The 21,440-nt window shown below is 51.5% G+C and overlaps 1 protein-coding gene across 1 annotated transcript; it reads right to left on the bottom strand.

The window, feature by feature from the left end:
* Positions 1-1,483: 1,483 nt before the first annotated feature.
* LOC109027236 (putative uncharacterized protein FLJ45825) lies at positions 1,484-14,707 on the bottom strand. Its single transcript, XM_019028991.4, has 4 exons — positions 14,663-14,707; positions 3,028-3,097; positions 2,413-2,437; positions 1,484-1,838 (listed from the first exon to the last, which is right to left on the bottom strand). Exons 1-4 carry the CDS (start codon positions 14,705-14,707, stop codon positions 1,484-1,486), a joined length of 495 nt encoding a protein of 164 aa, XP_018884536.3.
* Between the last annotated feature and the right edge of the window lie 6,733 nt (positions 14,708-21,440).

The raw sequence follows: 21,440 nt of genomic DNA, 5'->3' as shown, positions 1-21,440 counted from the left end.
TCTGAACCCAGACCCCAGAAGTCCACCCTCATTCACCCACCAAAGCAGACAGCTCGGTCCCACAGACTCGGCCCCTCCTCCACTACCCAGACACTGTCTGAGGCTGGAGACTGGACGCAGTGACCTCTGGGGATCCCTTGCTTGAGGTTTCTGGTTCCATCAATCCCAGGGAGCTGGAGAAGGAGAGCGGATTTCCCTCCAGGACTGCCGCGGATACCGACCTGAGCACATCCGCTAAAGTCCTCGCAGCAGCGCGTTCACAGGCTCCAGAGCAGGCCTGAGGGTCCTGTTCCCTCCCCCACCCCTGCCCCTCCTCTCAGACCCAGGGCAATTTCCCTACAAGTGTGCTCACGCTGGGCCCTCTGAGCCACGGCGCCAATTGACTGGATTTCAATCAGAACTCCATCTCCCTTAAGGACCGCTTTGGATAAAAGCAGAAGTAACCTGCAATCTAGATGCTGATGCCAAACCATAATGGGGGAGCCGGAGAGAAGCCGGGCCCAACTCCGGCCCCAGCCCCCAGCCACGGCGAAATCAGGCCTCAGCTGAGGCGCACGCAGCTTCCAGGGCCCGAGGAAGAGGGTAGCCTGAGTTCCCTCCATCTCCGCCACCAGCCGCCACAGGCTAAATCCTGGAGCCTGCCGGTGGGGTTAGCCGGCTGCTAGCCGTTTTAACAGTTGGCCAGGGGCCAGGGACCAGCCTCGCACCCCTGGGCAGGCCCTCTGTGTGGGTCCCTGCGCGCGCGCAACAAGGGCCCTTATAGGCCGGCTAAGGAGGGTCTGGGTGTCCTTAAGAGCCAGGAGGAGCTGCGGGCTCAGCACTTGTTCCCACCTACTAACCCCCAACCTCATCGCCAGCTGCCGCTTCCGCCACTGGGTCCTCTCCGGGCTATATTGCGTTCAGGAAACGGTCACTCCGAGAGAGCGGGGCTGCTCCAATGACCCCCCGCCCCCGCCCCACTGCCTCCAGACCCCGCACCGCGGGCGAAGGCGGGGCTGTAGGGACAGGAGGGACCCCGCGGAACGCTGTCAGCTCTGGTGCGCAGTACGGACAGCCTCCCTGGTAAATAATGCACGCCTCCCGGGCCAAGCTGCAGCAGGTAGTGTATCAAAGTAATATCGCGCTGCGAATTGCAGTGTAATCGCCGTAATTTAGGGCCCCGTGGGTGAGCCCGTTTCGGAATGGCTGCGCGCCCGGACGGGCAAGGTGACTGGAGCGTCTGCGCCGGCTTTGACCTCTGGATTTCCTCCAAGCTAAGTGAGCCCATAAAAAATGGAGAAGCCCAGGCTGTCTCCCAGCAAATGGGGTGTGGGCAGAGAGATTGTGTTATCTATCCAGACCCAGCGAGATGGATGCACTTGCCGGGAGAAAAGCGATGTCACTGCGAGCACAACCCGGCAGGTTGGGTATCCGCGTGCGGCGCCCATCCTCTCTCAGGTGGCCGAGAAGGCAGGGCGATGTGTCGGCTGCGCCCTGCCAGGAGCTAGATGTTTTCATTAGGACTCGGGCGGCCCCTGCCGCCGTGAGCTGGCGGATCCGTGCCTCCCACGGGCTGCTCAGCAACCACCTTCCAGGGCCCCCAGGACCGGACTGCGCCGTGGCCGCTCCTCCTCCCTCTCCCTCTTGTGCTGGGAAGTTGGAGTATTAATATTCCTGCCCAGGGCCTCCTGGGGGGCCTGCTGCCCGCCTCCCCTCCCCCAGCTCTACCAGGGAAAGTCATTCTGGGGTGGAGAGATGATATCAGGAAATGTGTTTGCAGGCTCCCTTCTAACTTCTTGATGGGAGCCAGCTGGAAGCGCAAAAGCTGTGTTGTCCCTCTGTGCTCTGCTCCTGGTGACCTAGAAGGCGATAATCATGAGCCTCTCTCAGGAAAGACAAAGAAATGGAAAAACTTACTAGGGGCTGCAGGCCCATCACATTGCATTAGCAGAGAGCCTTGTGTCTGCGGCCCTACCTCGGTGCCAGGCAGGGTGTTCCGTGTATCTTTAGAAGCCCCTGCCCCCACCCCATGCCTAATTTCCCGGACCCAGGAGTTACTGGTTCCTCCTCACCCATCTCTAAATCATTTTACGTCTCTTATTGAAGAGCTGGGGCAGACACCCAGCCTCCCTAGTCTGAGAATCTGCTGATATTCCCCAGTCCTGTTCCACAGCCCCCTCCAGCTTTTCTTTTTGCCTGGATGGTGGGCTCTGAGCTAGTAGGGACCTTGGAAACCAGCAGTTCTAGTTAAACAAACAAGAGTGCATCCTTCCCGCAGAACATTCTGCAGCAAGAACGAGGGAGATTTATGTGTATGGGGACATGGAAAGATGTCCAGGATATATTGTTAAACAGAAAAGGCAAGTTGCAGAATAGCATGTAAAGTACAGTCTCATTTGTGTTACATTTTAAATAAAGGCTATATATACTCACATGCTTGCATATGCATAGAAAATGTCTGGAAAGATAAAAAGAGACTGTTAGCAATGGTTGTCCCACAGGATAAGGAGAAGCAGAAAGGGACTTTAACCTCTCATCTTACATTATGTACTGTTAAATTTTTTTAACAATTGTATTACTTTCATAATTTAAACATAAATCTTCCCCCTCCCAAAAAAAAAAAAAAACAAAACAGCAATCTCTCAGCCCAACCCCTTATGAAACTGAGGCCCAGAGAAGGAAAAGGACTTTCCCAAGTTGCACAGCACTTGTAGCTTGGCCTCAGCACTGGTCCTGCCCTCTCCTCACCCCAGGCACACAGCTCTGCCAGCCAGACTAACCAGACCCATGAGGGAATAATGGACCACCCCCTTCCCAGAGCAGGAACGGCCCCTGACTGGGGTGTGACCCTACTTGAGGGAGCAGTCAGATAAAGGCAGGGGATCCCAAGATGAGAATTAGAGATGGATTTGGAACCTGGCTGGATGGCCTGCACTTGCCCGTGACCTTATCCAGCCACTGCCAGCCCAGTCTTCTGACACAGCTGACTTCTCTTGGTCCAGGCTTGGCCAGGGTAGGGACTGAAGGGTCATACCTAGGGTGACCTACCATCTTGATTTGTCCAGGACTCAGAGGTTTCCTGTGACGTGGGACTTTCATTGCTAAAACTGGGTAGTCCCTAGAAAACGGGAACAAGTCGGTCACCTTTGTCTTGCCAGACATGTCCGCAGCAACCTGCTAAGAGTCTGGCAAGGACACCTCTTGGTAACTCAAGGGCAAAGATTCTAGAAGTTTATCTCTGGGTGAAGACAGCCAGCCCCTGCTCTGATTTTTCTGAAAAATATGAAGCTGCAAGAGTTAATTTACATTTTGTCAGTTGTGCTTTCTCCTTGCATTCGTCCACACACATGCGCGCACACACACACACAAACACACACACACACACACACACACACACACCCCGCTCCTAGTCTCCCTTAGTTTACTGAGAGGCATGTCCACCGGGGCCCAGCAATACCACACAGAGCCCACTGAGTCTCTTTGAGCAACATAATCCTCAAGAAATTCTAGAGCCTATAATTACACATGGGATGCAGCGCAATTTCTCATCTCTCCCTCCCCACCCCAGGAGACAAAAAGGAAATTTCACACCCTAGTGAGCCAAGCTCATCTTTTCCTCTTTGATGCCAGCCTGGGGTTAAAAAGCAGGGACAGATGACACACGCCTCCTCTGGGGCCTGATTCTTTCGCTGATTTTGAGATTCAAAGCATGCATCTTAAAGATCATAATCTGATTGTGCTATGCCCGCCTTCCCGGCCGATTAATGGCCTCCTGGCTTCCGCACTGCAGCACCCAGTGCTCTGCAGAAAGCCACCTCCCACACCCCAGCCCCACCTGAGTCTGGCAACCCAGAGGAGAAAAGGCTAAGGCTAAGCAGGTGGCGTGTCAAGGAAGGAACAGAGATCTAAGTTCAAGTCCTAGTCCTGTCGCTAGCTAGCTGTGTGACTTTAGATAAATTGCTTGCCCTCTCTGGTCTTTGATTTCCTCACCATGAAATGAAGGTATTGACCTACATGGTCTCTAAGTCCCGTTAGACCCAATAAACCAGACTTCCTTGGTTAAAATCTCGACTCCTTCTTCTAGGTGGGTAAACTTGGGCAAGTTTCTCCACTTTTCTATGTCTCTGTCTTCATTCACCTCATTGTGTTGTAGTAAGAATTAAGTGAGTTAACATTTTTAAAGGGCTTAAAACAGTGCCTGGCACATGCCAAAGAACTTGTGGCAGGGATATCAGTGCTCCGTCTTTATACGCCTGGCCCTCACTAGTCCCATGCCTGGCTCTTGGACTCCAAGCACCTGTGGTTCTGTGCCCTGCCTGATAGGTTTCTTTGATTCCACACCCCTACCCCATCACTCCAGTGTCCTTGCCCTGAGCTCCATGCAGGCTGAAAGTGCAAGGAGTGTAAATGGCTCAGAGCAGCCCTCAACCTGATGACTGTAGGGAGTTGGCATATAAATACCCCAGTGGTCCCTCTGAGATAGCTCTGAGGCTTGTTCTGCACAGCCTCGCAGAGGTTCAGCAGGATTGAGCCCTGTACCCAGGAGGCTAACTGCTCATTCACACACCTTTTATTGTCTTCCCTCCTGCCCCTGGCTTCCCCACCCAGTGCTCCTCAGGATCACTCTCCAATAAACTGCTTGCACCCAAATCCTTCCCTCAGTTATTACTCTGTGCTAATGCACTTCACAAATGTACCTTTGTTCTTCTTTTTCTTTTTTTTTTTTTCGAGACAGCATCTCACTTTGTCACCCAGGCTGGAGTGCAGTGATGAAATCACAGCTCACTACAGCCTTCAATTCCTGGACTCAAGAGATCCTTCCACCGCAGCCCCTCAAGTAGCTAGAACTAGACATGAGCCACCACGTTTGGCTACAATTTTTTGTAGAGGTGGGGTGTTACTATGTTGCCCAGGTTGTTCTCGAACTCCTGGCTTCAAGTAATCCTCCTGCCTCGGCCTCCAAAGTGCTGGGATTACAGGGATGAACCACTGTGCCTAGCCTACCTTCGCTCTTCACAACCACCTGAGAAGTGAGTGTGATTGTGCCCATGTTACAGATGTGGAAACTGAGGCCAATGGAGGGTAAATGCCTTGCCCAGGACCACACGGCAGGTGAGTGGCCCAGCTGGGATTTGAAGCCATGTCTGTCTGATGCCACAGACTCTACATCTCCATCTGTCTCCCTCTTTTCCCTCTGAGGGGCTGGATCCTGCTTCAGAAATGGAAACCTCATTCCTTCAGAGGTACAGCAGCAGCTCCTTTGCTCCAGGCAGAGAGCAGAGGCACAGGGCTAGGGCCATCTGTGATATTTTCTCCGTTTCCAGTCACACTCATAGAACCCTTGGGTGGCATGGTCCCAGGCAGAGCAATCAGGCACTTGGTACCACAGCCGCAGTTTACGTGCAAACATGTGGAAACCCTTGAGGGAAAGTGGCCTCCCAATGTGCCAGGGTTGGACCGAGCTGCTGCCTGCCCCAAAGGGGTATAGCACTTCCTGGTCCCCAGCTGAGCCCCCCTCTCAGCCCCTGCAAGTGTGTGCTGATGGCAAGAGCAACAGGCCATATGCCTGAGACTTGGGGAGCCAAGCCTCACATCATCCCCTCAGCGTAGAGAGCTCACTTCAGACCTGGCCTTATTACAGTTCCTGGCTTTATACATATCAGTAGCTTTTATATGCACATGGTTCCAAATCCACAAAAGCCTTCCTCTTTTCCTGTGCCCCAGCTTCCCTCTCTGAAGACAACAGCTGCTGTCACTGATCTGCTATGAGTCCTTCCAGAGATAGTCTATGCACAGACAGGCACATAAATGCAGTCATTCCAAACACATTCTTCTTTTTCTCTAGAACAAAGTGTCTTGGAGATCTTTCTGTGTGAGTACAGAAAGAACTTCCTAATTCCTTTTTAAAGCTATATAGTATTCCAGTGTATTTATGTCCCATAATTGGTTTAGCTAGTTCTCAGTGAATGGAAATTTGAGTTATTTCCAGTCATGTACTAATATAAATCTTGTACATAAGTTATTTTACACACTTGGAAATAAAACTATAGGAAAAATAGCTAGAGATAGAATTATTGGGACAAGAGGAATGCACATTTGTAATTTTAAAACATATGACAAACGGACCTCCCAAGGTGCTGAATCATTTACACTCCCACCGGTGATGTGCTGCGCTGAGACCCAACTGCATGCCAGGCCTGGGTGTGCATTATCGACTTTGGTCTCACTACATTCCTGGGGGGGTAGCACTATTATCCTTATTTGATGAGAAAATTGAGAGAGTTCAATTTTGCCCAAGAAGAACCAACAAACCTTTTATTATTTCATGACATACTAGGGTCTGTGCTTTACATTTATTATCTTATTTAACCTTCACCATAGCACTATGAGGTGGGTACTTTTACCATCACCACTCATTTTACAGGTGAGCCTAGTGTTGGAGCTCAGAGAGGTTAAGTAGCTTTCCTAGTGTCACACAGCCAGTGGTAAGTGGCAGAGCCAAATGTGAGCCTGGGCTCTCCCTGCTCCCACCAGGAGTCTATCCACTGGCTTCCCGCTTCCTGCCTTATGTATGCCCCAAACTCCTCTAGTTTGGGGGTTAGGGGTTGCACAAAGCAGAGTCCCCTGGAGGCATTAAACCGAGAATCAAGGAGTCGGCGATTGCTAGAAGGTAAGAGCTGGAAAGGATCATGAAAGGGGCAGGGAGCGTGGGGCTGGAAATACGAGGGGTGGTTGCCTCGATGTTTGGGAGAGGTGGGGCTGCTGGGATGCTAAATTGTTGTACCCTGCATGGGATATTCCTTCCCCCAACTTGTCCACAGTACCCTATTGAGAAATTCCACATTTCGTTTTGCAGAGGCAGAAATAAAGGGAGGATCCCCTTGGAAAAGGCACAGGAGTCCTGCATTGGAGGAAAAGCCAGGATGAGAAATCACTCTGCCCACTCCAGGACCAGCGCTCTGAACTCTGTGTGGGGCTGCCTCCTGCACAACTTGAAACAAAGAGAACCAGACCAAGCAGCCTTAGTGTGTGTTGGCAGGGGAGGAGGGGCTCACTTACCAAGCACCTGCTTTATACACATAACCATTTAAGTTCCATGATAACTCTATCATTTTACAGGAGAGGAGATTGGCACTAAGCCCCCCAGTTGAAGGAGGGTGTTGGAAGGAAGATTTTGGGAGGCCTGAAACCCAAGCAAAGGGCTTTATATTGACTACAATATTGACTACAGTGAGCTAACAGGGCTGATTCCAGGTTCTTGAACCAGGACATAACTTACGTGACTTGATCAAATTCGTGTTTTAGGATACTCACTCTGGTGGCAATGCTTTGTACATGCCATTCCCCCTGCTTGGAATGCCTTTCCCAGACTTGCATGCCCCAAGAACTGCAACTCAAAGCTCTCTGTGAAGCATCCCCTGAACTCTGATCCCCACAAAGGCAGGGGCTGGGTTTTAGCTTTTCATCTCCAAGCTCTGGTCTAGTGTCAGGCACATCGTGGGAGCTTAATAAATGTTTATGGGGCCGGGCGCGGTGGCTCATGCCTGTAATCCCAGCACTTTGGGAGGCCGAGGTAGGCAGATCACGAGGTCAAGAGATCAAGACCATCCTGGCTAACACGGTGAAACCCCGTCTGTACTAAAAATACAAAAAATTAGCCGGGCGTGGTGGCGGGCACCTGTAGTCCCAACTACTCGGGAGGCTGAGGTAGGAGAATGGTATGAACCCCAGAGGCGGAGTTTGCAGTGAGCCGAGATAGCGCCACTGCACTCCAGCCTGGGTGACAGAGCGAGACTGCGTCTCAATAAATAAATAAATAAATAAATAAATAAATAAATGTTTATGGGATGAAGGAATGGAGTGATGAAGGCCTGACTGAGACAGCAGCAGCAGGAAGGAAAAGGAAATGTGAAGACAAGTTGAAGGAAGACGGACAAGGCCCCTTGACTGGTTAGATGTGATGATAACAGCTTGTACCTTTATAGCAACTGCTGTATACCAGTTTTCATAAGGGAAGTGCTATTAGCACCTGCATTTGACAAATGAGGAAACCAGGACTTGGAGAGAGTACACAGCTAGTCACTGCTTGAGGTCACATAGCTCGCAGGCAGTAGAGCCAAGCTTTGAACCCAGGCAGTCTAGCCCGAGATTCATGCTCTTAACTTCTGGTCTGTTTTGTACAACTTACAAGGACAAGCAGGTGAGTAAAGTCAAAACTATCCATCCTGGAAAACTGGATAATGATGCTCAGAATTCTGGGTCTTCTGATCTCTAATCTGTTGCACTGTCTGCCAGGTGACGCCCCTCCCATTCATCACCTCCTTAAAGGCTCAGCCCAACACCCACCAGGATCCAAGCTCAGTCTCCACAGAATGTACTGCCTGGACAGAGACCCAGTGTGCAGACTCGGGGGCTGGGGAACATGTGGGAGTGCGGGCAGGAATCTGGGTCCCACCCCTCAGGCTTTTGGCCTGCCCCAGCAGGCTCCAGGCAGGAAGCCAGTCCAGCCTGCCATGCCCTCTCTCTGCTGCGCCTCCTCCCTCACCCAAGTCACACTCCACACTCTCAGGTTCCTTTGTGGTGGGTGTTTTGATTAATTTTATTCTAATTAATTCAGTAATCTCAAGCTGTTTGCAAAATCTTGCACCAAGCACTGCTCTGTGATGGATCTGCAGAAGGGGCTACAGACAAACACCCGATTCGTGTTGTTTCTCCATTGGCACTATATATATCTTACGGCTGGGAGAGAGTGGGCTGGGGGAGAGCAGCAGGACGCTGCCTGCCTGCCGGCTTTTCACTGTCATTCCCCAGATGTCCTCTATTTGCCTGTGGCCCAGGCGTGGGGTCTATGGTTGGAGCACAGGGACCCCAAAGGCTTTCCTACAGGCAGGCAGGCTGGGTGGCAGGGCTTTGAGCCCTACTCTGCCTCTTCCTCTTTGTGGAGCCTCGGGTGGTTTGCTTAACCAGCTTCGGCACCCTCACCTAGAAAACGGAGATGAGCCAGGTTCGGTGGCTCATGCCTGTAATCCCAGCACTTTGGGAGGCCGAGGTGGGTGAATCACAAGGTCAGGAGTTCAAGACCAGCCTGGCCAAGATGGTGAAACCCTGTCTCTACTAAAAATACAAAAATTAGCCAGGCGTGGTGGCAGGCGCCTGTAACCCCAGCTACTTGGGAGGCTGAGGCAGGAGAATCACTTGAACCCAGGAGGTGGAGGTTGCGGTGAGCTGATATTATGCCACTGCACTCCAGCCTGGGCAACAGAGCAAGACTCCATCTCAAAACAAAACAAAAAAAAGGAAACACAGATGAAACGCCTACCCTGGCCACCTCAGAGGCACTGAGAGCCAGCTGGAGTATGGGGACAGGCTTGGGAAACTGAAAAGACCTTAGGGTACTGCTGATGTCTTTATCCGAGAAGCCGTAGAGGGTGATGGGGAAGAGTCAAACCAGATTTCCTGGGTTGGAATCCTGCCTCAACCTCTTACTAGTGGGGAGCTTTGCAGAGGCTACTTCACCTCTCTGTGCCTCAGTTTCCATGCCTGTAAAATGAGGGTGAAAACAGCACCCATCTCAGAGGGTTCTTATAAGATTAAATGAATACGAGCAAAGCTTTTAGAACAGTGCTTGGCATGGAGTCAAGCACTATACAGGATAACTATTATTATGGTTATCTTAGTTGTCTTCATCCCTTCAAAATCTTCCCAGTGCATTGTAAATGCCTTCTCTGATTAACCAGAATGCACCTTGCACTCCAGTCTCAAAGCACTCATCCTTCCCTCATTTCTCTGAACGTGTTAGTCTTGGCTCACAACTGGTTTCCTCTCCAAGTGGCCAATATCTCTCACCCCAGGTCCATAACTCCCACCATGGTAGGATTAAGGGGGCTTGGTCCATGACGGTTCCAGTAGTCCTATCCAAAGGGGACTCGGAGGCAACAAGATGATTAGAAGGGAGTTCATCTTAAAGCTGAGTCTGCTAAGTATACACAATGATTCTACTTAAAATCCAAATACAGGAAGGTTTTCAAAAATTGAGGCAATGTCAGTTGTGTATATGAAGGGTTATTTTTCTTTTCTGTGGAAGGACATTGGGAGGGACATACGGAAACGGGGGACATCCTTCCCAGTACACTTTTGGCACCTGTACTCATGCCATGAAGAGGGAAACAACTGACCCAACCAACAAGGCAATGGAACAGGGTGGGAGGTGATGCTTTAGGTGGGTAGTCAGGGAAGGCCTCTCTGAAGAGGTGTCAAGCCCTGAGAAAAGGGAGAAAAGCCCATTGTGTGACAATATGAGTAAAGAGCACTCCAGGAAGAGGGTACAGTGTGCAAAGGCTTGAGGCGGGAATGAACTTGGGGGTATTTGGGAGACAAAGAACAGCAGCTGAGGGGGACAGCAGGATAAATTAGAGTGACGAGGCCACAAGGTCCAGGCCAAGGGCCATCAGCCATAATAAGGAGTTGGATTTCATTCTAAAGATGCTGGGAGACTTTGGAGAGTTTTAAGCCAGAAAGTGACCTGATTTCATTTATGTTTTTAAAAGACCACATTGGCTGCCTCTCTAGCATTCATCCATCCATCCTTCCATCTGCTTATTAACAAGATTTCCTGCATACCTACTGTGTGCCAGGGTCTGTGCCGGGCACTTGCAGTTTAGAGTTGAGTAAGATATTGCCCTCCCTCGTGGAGCTCAGCATAGATGAGAAAACGAACTTCTGGTGCTTTCAGAAGCAGGCGTTGAGTGCCTGGCAGAGCTGTGTGCAGGGTGTGCACTGCAGAGGAAGGACTGGGGCCCTGGGATTGGGGACAGGAAGAGCTATTGAGAACAGTGGTTCTCCAAAGTGAGTGGCATCAGAATCTCCTGAAGGGCTTGTTAAAAACAGATTGCTGGCCGGGAGTGGTGGCTCACACCTGTAATCCCAGCACTTTGGGAGGCCAAGGTGGGCAGATCACCTGAGGTCAGGAGTTCAAGACCAGCCTGACCAATATGGTGAAACCCCGTCTCTACTAAAAATACAAAAATTAGACGGGCGTGGTGGTGTGCACCTGTAGTCCCAGCTACTCGGGAGGCTGAGACAGGAGAATTGCTTGAACCCGGGAGGCGGAGGTTGCAGTGAGCAGAGATCATGTCACTGTACTCCAGCCTGTGACAGAGCAAGACTCTGTCTCAAAAAAACAAAAAAACAAAAAAAACAAAAAAAGATTGCTGTGCACAACCTCCCCCCACCTGCCACACAGATTCTGATTCAGTAAACCTGGGGTGGGCCTGAGAATTTGCATTTTTAGCAGGTTTCTAGCTGGTTCTGATGCTGCCTGGCCCAGGGACTGCACTTTGAGAACCACTGTGTAGGAGGATTTCAACTTCTATGGACCAGAAAGGGCTATTTCTAGGAATTCATCTCAGCACCCGAGGTGTGGACAGCTCCCCAACTGGCTCTTCATTGTCATCCACCACTCAGGCCTGAGACAGGGAGCCCCCTGAGGACAGCATTTCCCCGCCATCTCCCTCCACCCACCACCCACCGCTTGGTTTCCACTCAGACCCCTGCCTCTCCCTGCTCCCTCCTTGGGAAGCACATCCTCAAACTCTGTCCTGCAACTGAAGGAGCAATTTCACTCTCAGTCACCTTCACTGATTCCTTTCAGGATGCAGAAGACCTCAGTTAACACTGCACACGCCTCCTGGCCAGCCAACTGCCCCCATCTGTTCCTTTCCCAAAACTGCACCCTGGGCTGGGGGACTTGGGATCCCCCAGCTCTGTTATCTGCATGCCACAGGCCTGATTCATTTCACAGCCACATGGTCAGATGTCTCCTCACCCCCTTCTCTTCCTGCCCCCGCCTTTCTCTGAGCTCTGAATGTCCCCTTTTCACCCAGCCATATTTCCCCAGCCCCCTCCTCTCCTCACTCCTTTGCCCATCCCATCTGTGATAAATTTGGCAGATTACCCCATGAAAGCCTAAATTATCAGTGTTCCTGGTCACTTTGGCCCTTAGTCCCTTAGAAAGACAGTGTTGAAATTGCAAGCATTCATCAGAATCTGAATTTCAAAGTTTCTAAAAATTCCCTAATTTGAGGTTGTCTAAACTATCCTTCAAGACCAGAACTCTCCTTGGATTTTTCAGCAGGCACTTGAGCCCAATCCCTCCTCCTCCACCAGATTGTAAACTCCCTGAGAACAAGAAGCTCAGCCGCTCAACTCTGAGCCACTCGGTCTAGCACCGCGACCAGCTCCTAGTAAGTACCTAGGAGGTGGCCACTTTATTATGACTATTACCATGATGGCATTGTTGCTGCTGTTATTGCTATCTGCTCTGCTCTCCTCATGCCTTGCACACAGTAGGGTCTCAGCAAAGTCTTACAGGTACACAGATGACAAATGTATAGTTGTCATCCTCACCTCACTGCTCTTGCCTCCGACTACTTCATTCGCCTGTAACAGCTTCTCCCTCATTTGCCTTTTTTTTTCTTTTCTTAACTGCTGCTATGTTCTGAGCCAGAGCATTTGAACGATTTTTGTGCAATAACTCCCCACCCTCACGCCCAGATCTTCGAGGCCTAGGAGATTAGTGTCAGGAGATTTGGTGGGTAATGGGTTCTGGGCAGTAGAAAACAGCCCCCTTTACAGAGATACAGTTATACAGGTTATACTTCCCTGAGTTCAGACACAGCCACAGACCTCGGGGAACCTGGTGTCAGCACAGATGGTGCATGGAGCCACATTATATGGAATATTCTCCACTTGCTATGAAACTGTTGACAAATATAGGAAATGAGATGTTTTTCTTTTCCATGTTTTTTTTCTTTTCCTTGTTTTTTTTCTTTTCCTTAGCCAAGCACTGCAGGCCCTCAAGACTCACAAAAGTTTTGAGATATTACTCAGAAATATAGGAGGAAAACTCCATATTTCCCCCTGTCAAAGGTTTGGTTTTCTTATGTATTTATTCACATGCCACTGGGTAAATTGAACCCTGAACAATATTAAAAGGAAATAAACATATCTCTCAGCCACTCACGGACCTAGCACTCACCAGGCAGCGGGATTATCAACAAGCTTCCCCAGGTGAGACAAAGCTGCAGTATGGAGGGGGGGTGGGGGTCCAGGGGCCTGCAAAGTGGGGTCCCTGCAGCTCCCTACTCCAGGCAAGTCGAAGCTCCCTCTCCCCTGGCCAGCCTCCAAGACCCACAACTGACGCACACATTCACTCGGTGGCCATGGCAGCTCCCAGAAGGTGGAAAGACTCCATTTTTATTTCCACCTTTCCAGTACCTGTGCCTCTCACTGACCCATTCCAACACGCACACAAGAACACACACACACACACATACATACACACATACACACACACATCAGCAATGACTAACAAGCCCCAAACCATAGCGGAATGTCATTTCAGAGTCCTATCTGCATGGTTGAAATCAGAAGTTGGGATGCCTGAGACCATTCATATGGCCTGTTTACAGTCAGTGAGAATCGATACTTACTTTGGGGGAAGAAAAAAATATACGTTTAAAAAAATATATACACACACACACACACACACACACACACACTCACACTCAGATACATATCGGTGGTGGATAGATGGATCTTTCTCACCCTGAAAACCATGACAGATGAGTTTTGTTTGGGCCTCTATGCATTTTAAAGGTGCATTTAACCTCACTAAATTAGAATCTGGATCGGTGGCGGTGCCCATCCAACCCTGGCCTCCTCTTCCCCTCAACAGGAAGGCAGCCAACCAGGTTCTCATTCAGAATTTAATCTTGCCTGAGTGGCGTGACCACTTCTGTCTCCGCTCAGTTTCTTTTTTTTTTTTTTGAGACGGAGTCTCACTGTGTTGCCCAGGCTAGGGGGCAGTGGCGTGATCTCGGCTCACTGCAACCTCTGCCTCCCGGGTTCAGATGATTCTCCTGCCTCAGCCTCCTGAGTAGCTTGGATTACAGACACGCACAATCACTCCCAGCCAATTTTTGTATTTTTAGTAGAGACAAGGTTTTGCCATGTTGGCCAGGCTGGTCTCAAACTCCTGACCTTGGCCTCCCAAAGTGCTGGGAGTACAGGCTTGAGCCACCACCCCCGGCCTCTGCCTGGTTTCTGCGATGAGAAAGCTGGGCCCTCTCCCCAGGGGGACAGGTCTGGACTAGGTGAGTTTACAGGGTGAAGTCAGAGACCCCACTGCCCTGGGGTCTTCAGAGGGCCCATCCCCCAATGCAACTGAGTCAAGGTTGGTGGGATCATGACAAGCAGTTCACCCAGGATCCAGGAACACAAAACCTGTTCTGACACCCATTCTCCTGCTCAAGAGCATGCAGTGGCTCCCAATTACCCACAACAATGACGTTTCCTCTCAACGGCAGACCATAGGTGGGGACAGCCTGGAGCTCTGGGTGGAACAAATCTCTGAGGCCTTGTGTGGGTTCAGCAGGGAGCGTGCAGTGATCAATGATCCATGTCTGCCGTGAATGAAGGAGCAGAGATTGCAGCCGCCCACACTGAATGTCAGTCTTCCCTGGACTACAGAACTAAGTCTAAATGCCTCTACTTCTCTACCAAACTCCTCCACCATCTGACCCCTCATTTCCTCTCCAGAGTCATTGCCCACTCCTCTCCAGCAAGGCCACCCCCATCACGCCAACCTCTGCATTGTACTTGGCACACACCTCCTCAGACCTACCTCTGTGCCTTGACTCAAGCTGCCATTCCCACGCTCCCCACCCATCTTCATCCTCCAGATATGAGTTTAGTTCCTAGCACTTCTTAAGGTCCAGCTCAAATCCTCCTCCTCCAGGAAGCTTTCTTAACTGCTCTGATCCATCCCAGCTCTCAAGGCACTCAGGGGCATTACCACATATTGAAATAGTCAGTGTTCGAAGAGTTTCCTATTTCCAAGTACTCATCTCACCAACCTGATTGGAAACACACCATCACCACCACCAATGAGAATCACATCTGACTTTCTTTTTTCTTTTTTATTTTTCCAAGACAGAGTCTTGCTCTGTCACCCAAGCTGGAGTGCAGTGGCGCAATCTCGGCTCACTGCAACCTCTTCCTCCCAGGTTCAAGCAATTCTCCTGCCTTGGCCTCCCGACTAGCTGGGATTACAGGTGCCCGCCACCACGCCCTGCTAATTTTTGTATTTTTAGTAAAGACAAGGTTTCACCATGTTGGCCAGGCTAGTCTCGAGCTCCTGACCTTGTGATCCGCCCACCTCAGCCTCCCAAAGTGCTGAGATTACAGGCGTGAGCCACCACACCCAGCCCTTTCTTTTTTTGTCCTCCACAGCATTTCACACGATGCTTGCCAGGAACCATCCTGGCCACAAGCACTTACTGATGTCCACAGGTTTACCTTAGGTGCTTTAAGATCCGTAGGGTCTCAGAAACCAAACTTGTGGGGCCAGAGGTGAAATCAGAAAGGCCCACTGTGGACTGAGAGTCCCCCACATACAAGTTCCATTCCTGACTCATTGTGCAACCTGTGGTTTATGGGCAGGGTCACTTAACTAAATCTCTAGCCCTCAATGTGCCCATCTGCAAAATAGGCAGCCGTGTTCTGCTCCTTCCCCACCCACCACACCAGGGGCAGAATTTTAATCTCTACCCTTCCACTGACTAGCCAGTGGAGCCAGGGACCCGCCCTCCTCAAGCTCCAGCATCCTCCCCTGTGCAATGTAACGTTCCCAGTAATGGAGCAGGTGTGCGGGGCAGCCCCACTCCCCTGAAGGACAACAGCAGGCCACTGGGGAAAGGTGAGGTGTCAGGAAGTAGCAGAGACGTGAGCCCCAGCGTCTCATTTTTGGTGGGCTTTCCTTCGCCCAGAGCTCTCTTCTTCCCCCTTCTCTTTTTTCTCCCTTTCCCTGGGGCTGGGAAAAGGTTTGGGAAGACAAATGTGTTCCACAGGGTGTGGGTGGGGGACCCTCACGCCTCCCCTGGCTGAGGTGGAAAGACATCTCTGAGGTCTGAAAGTCAGTCACAGGACAAGACAAGGGAGGTGGGGAGGGCTCGAGGCCCTGCAGCCTCCCTTTGGACTTCGGAGAAGGCCTGAGGAGGCAGGCAGGCCCCAGGGGGAGAATCAAAGAGGGACAGCGAGAACATGTCAGCCAGGCCAGGAGGGCCCCGGCTCCATTCACCACAGGCCCCACCCAGGAAAGTGCCCACAAATCCTTCTTGACCCCACAAGGGAACCACAAGCCCCTCCTTTCCCGCATTTACTGCAGGCTGTAGCTGCTCTGCTTCACCCTTGCCTGTGGAGCCACCACAGACGGTGATGACAGAAACTACGGGAAATATCTGTGGTTCTGTTAACTGAGGAAAGCAGGCACAGGGCAAGGTGTGCAGCGAGGGCACTGGAGCGCAAGGGTGCTAGAGGCGATGGTGGGCTCTCCAGCAGACCACCCAGGTCAAACCCAGCTCTGCCTCACATAAGCCGTGCGACCATAGTGAGTCATTTGACCTTTCTGTACCTCAGTTTCCTCGCCTGTAAGACAGAGGTGACTAATGTAGGGACCCAGCTTGCACGAGTTAGTCCTCAGAAGCAATTTGGATCAGGCACGGTGGCTCACACCTGTAAGGTGCACACCGGCACTTTGGGATGCCGAGGCGGTAGCATCACTTGAGCCCAGGAGTTCGAGACCAGCCTGGGCAACATGGTGAGACCCTCATCTCTACAAAAAATAAAAAAATTGGCTGGGTGCAGTGGCTCACGCCTGTAAACCCAGCACTTTGGGAGGCCGAGGCGGGCAGATCACGAGATCAGAAGATCGAGACCATCTTGGCTAACACGGTGAAACCCCATCTCTACTAAAAATACAAAAAATTAGCTGGGTGTGGTGGCACATGCCTGTAGTACCAGATACTTGGGAGGCTGAGGCAGAAGAATTGCTTGAACCCGGGAGGTAGAGGTTGCAGTGAGCTGAGATCACACCATTGCACTCCAGCCTGGGCGACAGAGCAAGACTCCGTCTCAAAAAAAAAAAAAAATCAAAAAATTAGCCAGGTGTGGTGGTGCACACCTGTGGTCCCAGCTACTCGAGAGGCTGAGGCAGGAGGATTGCTTGAGCCTTGAGGGTTAAGGTTGCAGTGAGTTGTGATTGCACCACTGCGTTCCAGCCTGGGGAACAGAGAAAGATCCTGTTTCAATTTTTTTTTTTTTTTTAATGAAGAAAGAAAGTACTGCGAAGAGTGCTTGTTTTTTTTTTTTTTTTTTTTTTTTTTTTTTGAGACCGAGTCTCACTCTGTTGCCTAGGCTGGAGTGCAATGGCACTCCACCATGCTGAGCTAATTTTTGTATTTTTAGTAGAGACAGGGTTTCGTCATGTTGGCCAGCCTGGTCTCGAACTCCTGACCTCCGGTGATCTGCCTGCCTCGGCCTCCCAAAGTGCTGGGATTACAGGCGTGAGCCACCTCACCTGGCCGAACAGTGTTTGCTATCACTATAGAAGCCACTGGAATGTGAGCCCCAGGGTACAGACTTCTACCTCTTTTATTCATGGCTTCATCCCTGTATCTAGAACAACATCCAGTGCATAGGAAGCACAAATATTTGTTGAATGAGTGAACTGGGGAGGCGAACACATGGATCAATCAGCGGCCGCCACACACCTACTCCAGTCAAGGAGGCATACGCATGTGCTGTAACTGTCAATACAGGCCTTTCTTTCTGCAAACATGGAGTGTTTACCATGTGCCAGGTAATGTGCTGTGGGGTGGCTTGGGCACAACATAGGGATGAATGCGGCAAGGGCCCTATGGCAGAGACTACTGGTTGTCCCCATTCCACTCTCCCCTTCTTCCCTAGTCCTGGAATTCTTGGCCAGGCACATAGCCATACAGAATAAAGACCAGATTTCTCAGCCTCTCTTGCAGCTAGACATAGCCCTCTCACTAAATTCAGACCAATACAGTGCAAAGTGTCAAGTGCTAGCTTCTGAAACTCCTTAAGGGATGGCTGGCACTCACTCTTCCCCCAGGTAACTGAAAAGTGGATGAAATGGCTGGAATTGAAGCAGCCACATTGGACTGTGAGGTGATGGAAGTCGCCCCTCACAGAACAAGAAGACAATAGGAGCCTGGGCCTCAGAGGACCATACCCAACAAAGCCATCAACCAGCCCCAGACTGCAGACTTTCGAAAGAAGAATAAAACTGCTAAATTGCATGAGCCAATATTTGGAGTTGTACTACTCATGACCTACAGCTCATGCTAAAGCTAACTGATACAGACGCATCACTAGAAGCTCACAATCGGCTGGGGGAGGCACACAAAGAAAGAGACCAACCCATCCATCAGAGTGTGGTGAGGATGTGTAGACACAGAGTATTGTGGGAGGAAACGCAGGGGAGGGAATGGTGGGAGGGGATCTAGGAAGACTTCCGGGAGGGAGTGACATCTACATCAAGTCCCAAAGAATGGGGAGGACTTTGGTGGGAGGTGGAGGGAAAGGGAAGAAAGTGCTATAACTGAGATAGATACATGCAGAGAGTTGGGGAGTTGAGGGGGGGGGGTGCGGTAAATTTTATCCCAAGGGACTGAGAAAGAGTTTTCCAAAGTGAATGGAACAAAGCTCTGAATGATGAGAAAGACTTAGACAGGTTGGGAGGAAGAACGTTCCTGGGTAAGGAACAGCAAGTGCAAAGGCAAAGAGGCCATGACTGGACATGGCTTGAGTGTGGTGTGCTCAGGGAGGGGGTAGGAATGATGGCAGATGTTGGGGAGGACTTGGAACTATGTACCGGGTGCTTCATATTTTAAGTGTGTAACACGCATTAGCTGGCTTACCCTCACGACCCTCCGAGCTAAGTGCAGTACTATCATAGCCTCCTTGCACAGATACAGAAACCAGGCACAGGGATATTAGGCTGCTTGCTCAAGGATGCACGGCAGTGCCCAGCAGGGCTGGGAGTGGAGCCTGGGCAGTGGGACTCCTCAGCCTGCATGCTCCACTCTCACAAGGCAGCGGGGTTTGAGGGCACCCACCGCCCCTTCCCTCTCCTGACCTGAGCACCCAAGTCCACACCCAGCATCCTCCAAGGCCTCCTGTTCATCCATGCTGGCTTGTAGACATATCAGGAGGTTTTAATATTGGACATGGAGGGAAAGGGAAACGTAACAGCACCAGGGAGGCCCAGGGAAGTCCAGAGCAGCCAAAGAGAAAGGCGGATCTGAAAAGGGAAGCCTTGGGTTTACTCAGACATGGCCCTCTTTTCATTTCAGGGATGAGAGTTCCGTCAGGAAGCATCACATCACCCATCTTACATGTGTGATAAGGAGGTAGCATCTAATTATATACTAATGTGTTTCTTACATTGTCTCGTTTATAACCCTCACATCAGTCCTATGAGGCTGACAAGCTGACTCTCACTTTATGGATGAGACGAAGCACAGAGAGGATAAGTAACTTGCCTGAGATTGCCCAGCTCATAAATGAGGCAGCCAGGATTCACCCCAGGTCTGCCTCATGCCAAGTCCACATTCATAGCCACCTCACTCTTACAAGTCCTCAGGCAAGGCTCTTTCTACATCCGTGACAGAATTCTGTTCTGACACTGCGGCCTCCTCCCGCTTCTCCTCCCCTCCCCTCCATCCTGCTGCCACAATCTGTAGTCAGCATATGCCTCAGAAAGGCGACAAAGCCACAGACGTGTCCTCAGAGGTTTTTTCAAAAAAATGTAGCATTATTATGCAAGAGCTGAGAGAATTGTTGCTAGAAACACCCCTCGCCTTACTTAATCCTGGCACGTTGGAAAACCCATCCGAAGACATGAATCTGAGCCTCTGGGGCACCGAAGACCTTGGACTGGTTTTCTCCTCCATCCCCTGCCTCTGGAAGGAGGCCTCTTAAATACGATCTGAGACAGAGAAGGGCCTCTCCTGAGAAGACATGTGTTCCCCTTGCTCTATAGGGAGAGGCCCAAACCAGGAGTGCCCAGTTGCACAACTCCAGGGGCGCCATTCCCACAGGGTACCGCGTGCCTGTGTCCTGCAGCTGCTGCAGGCAGCCTCCCTCCTCCCCAACTGCCCTCAGTCCTCCAGTGCCCCATGGCCCAGTCCATCCTCCGGGAGTTTTGCGCTGGCTCCAGGTCTGCCCGCTGCAGGCCTTGTGGCATCTTAAGCCCAAACCTGAGTCTGACGGATGGCTGGATGCTGGGCGGCACAGCGCGTCTGGAGTCCTTCCCGGGAGAAGCCCCAAGTACAGCCCAGTAAATCAATAAACAAATTAATAAGCAAATACTGCTGTCTGCTGAGCTGAACTGGGACTCCCGGGTGAATAGATTTAAAATCAACAACAGACGGCCACAGGGCATGCCTGGACCGGGCAGCATACCTGCGTGGAATTTTCAGAGCCTCCATCCCCCAGCCCATCACTCTCAGGACTAGAAACACGGTGGGGCGGGGATGGGGGGACTCCTGATTTGGGGCTGGCAGGGAGCAGCACGGGACAGGCCGTTGTCTGGGAAAAACCCCCCGCCAGCTTCGACTCTCCCTCACTTGCTCTAGTCTGCTGCTTCCTGCCAAGAGGAGGGCTTGGTGCACTGCTGGCAGGACCTTCGATCTGGGTACCACAGATCATGATGTGACCAAGGAGCCTCAGTCACGTGGGGCACCAGTTAAGGGGGTTGGCCCTTCCTAGCTGACTCCCGGCCACACTGCAGCAGCTTCTGTTCACTTCTCAGCGGGCTGCAGAGGCAGGGAGGGGGAGGCCAGGTGGCACAGGACTGACCCCAGTGGATGCCACCTCATCACCCTGTTGGTGAGAGAGCAGGCAAGCAGGGCACATGGGCCTGGGGAAGACCACAAGGCCAGGTCCTCCAGGCAGGGAGGCTCTGGCAGAAACCTCTGTGCCAACCCCCTCCTTCCTGTCCCCGAATGCAGAGGCCTGCCCCTCCCCGCCCCAGTGCCCAGGAGGCCAGGGTCAGGAAGCAAACAGAAACGCCTGCACACCTGCAGATAGACTCCAACCGATCTCAGGAGAATTTCCAGCCAGCAGGCCTGTGGCGCCCTTTGCTGAAAGGGCCTTCTGAATGCCCGAGTCTTCTCTTTTGTGCTCACAAATGCCACCCAATCGCAGTGGCTGCGAAGCTGCATAAATAAGGCAGAGAGAGTGTCTGCTTGGGGCGCTGGCCTCTGGGCTGCCTGCCAGGGCTGTCAGGCCGCCCAGACTTCAATACCAACAGACTTAAGGGACAAGAAAACAGCTCAGGTAAAGGCTTGGAAGCTCAGGAGGGAAGTGGCCCGTCTTGTGAGGTGACGGAGATCAGTCTGCTCAGGGCCTTCTGATGCGAGGCTGTCGCTAGGCCCATGACCCACAGGCTCTCCCTCACGGGGTGGGCACGAATGGTGCCCAGCAGCTGGGGAAGCAGGCCTCTCAAGCATCACCCTGCTGCATCCCACGTCTCATGCTGCTGATGAGCCAGGGTCCACCCTTTCTTTTCCAGCCCACAGGGAGGGGGCTCA

The sequence above is a fragment of the Gorilla gorilla genome, chromosome 5, assembly GCF_029281585.2.
Source record: "Gorilla gorilla gorilla isolate KB3781 chromosome 5, NHGRI_mGorGor1-v2.1_pri, whole genome shotgun sequence".
Lineage (NCBI taxonomy): Eukaryota > Metazoa > Chordata > Mammalia > Primates > Hominidae > Gorilla > Gorilla gorilla.
This window is presented reverse-complemented; position numbering and strand designations above follow the sequence as displayed.

Bases quoted from the DNA above. Each gene is read 5' to 3' on its own strand.
- LOC109027236 (XM_019028991.4), bottom strand. From the start codon at position 14,707: ATGGGTGGGGAGCGTGGGAATGGCAGCTTGAGTCAAGGCACAGAG. The intron at 3,098-14,662 runs GTAGGTCTGAGG...CCCGTTTTCTAG, and splicing joins GCTTGAGTCAAGGCACAGAG to GGACTACCCAGTTTTAGCAA. The intron at 2,438-3,027 runs GTAGGTCACCCT...TTATCTTTCCAG, and splicing joins GTCCTGGACAAATCAAGATG to ACATTTTCTATGCATATGCA.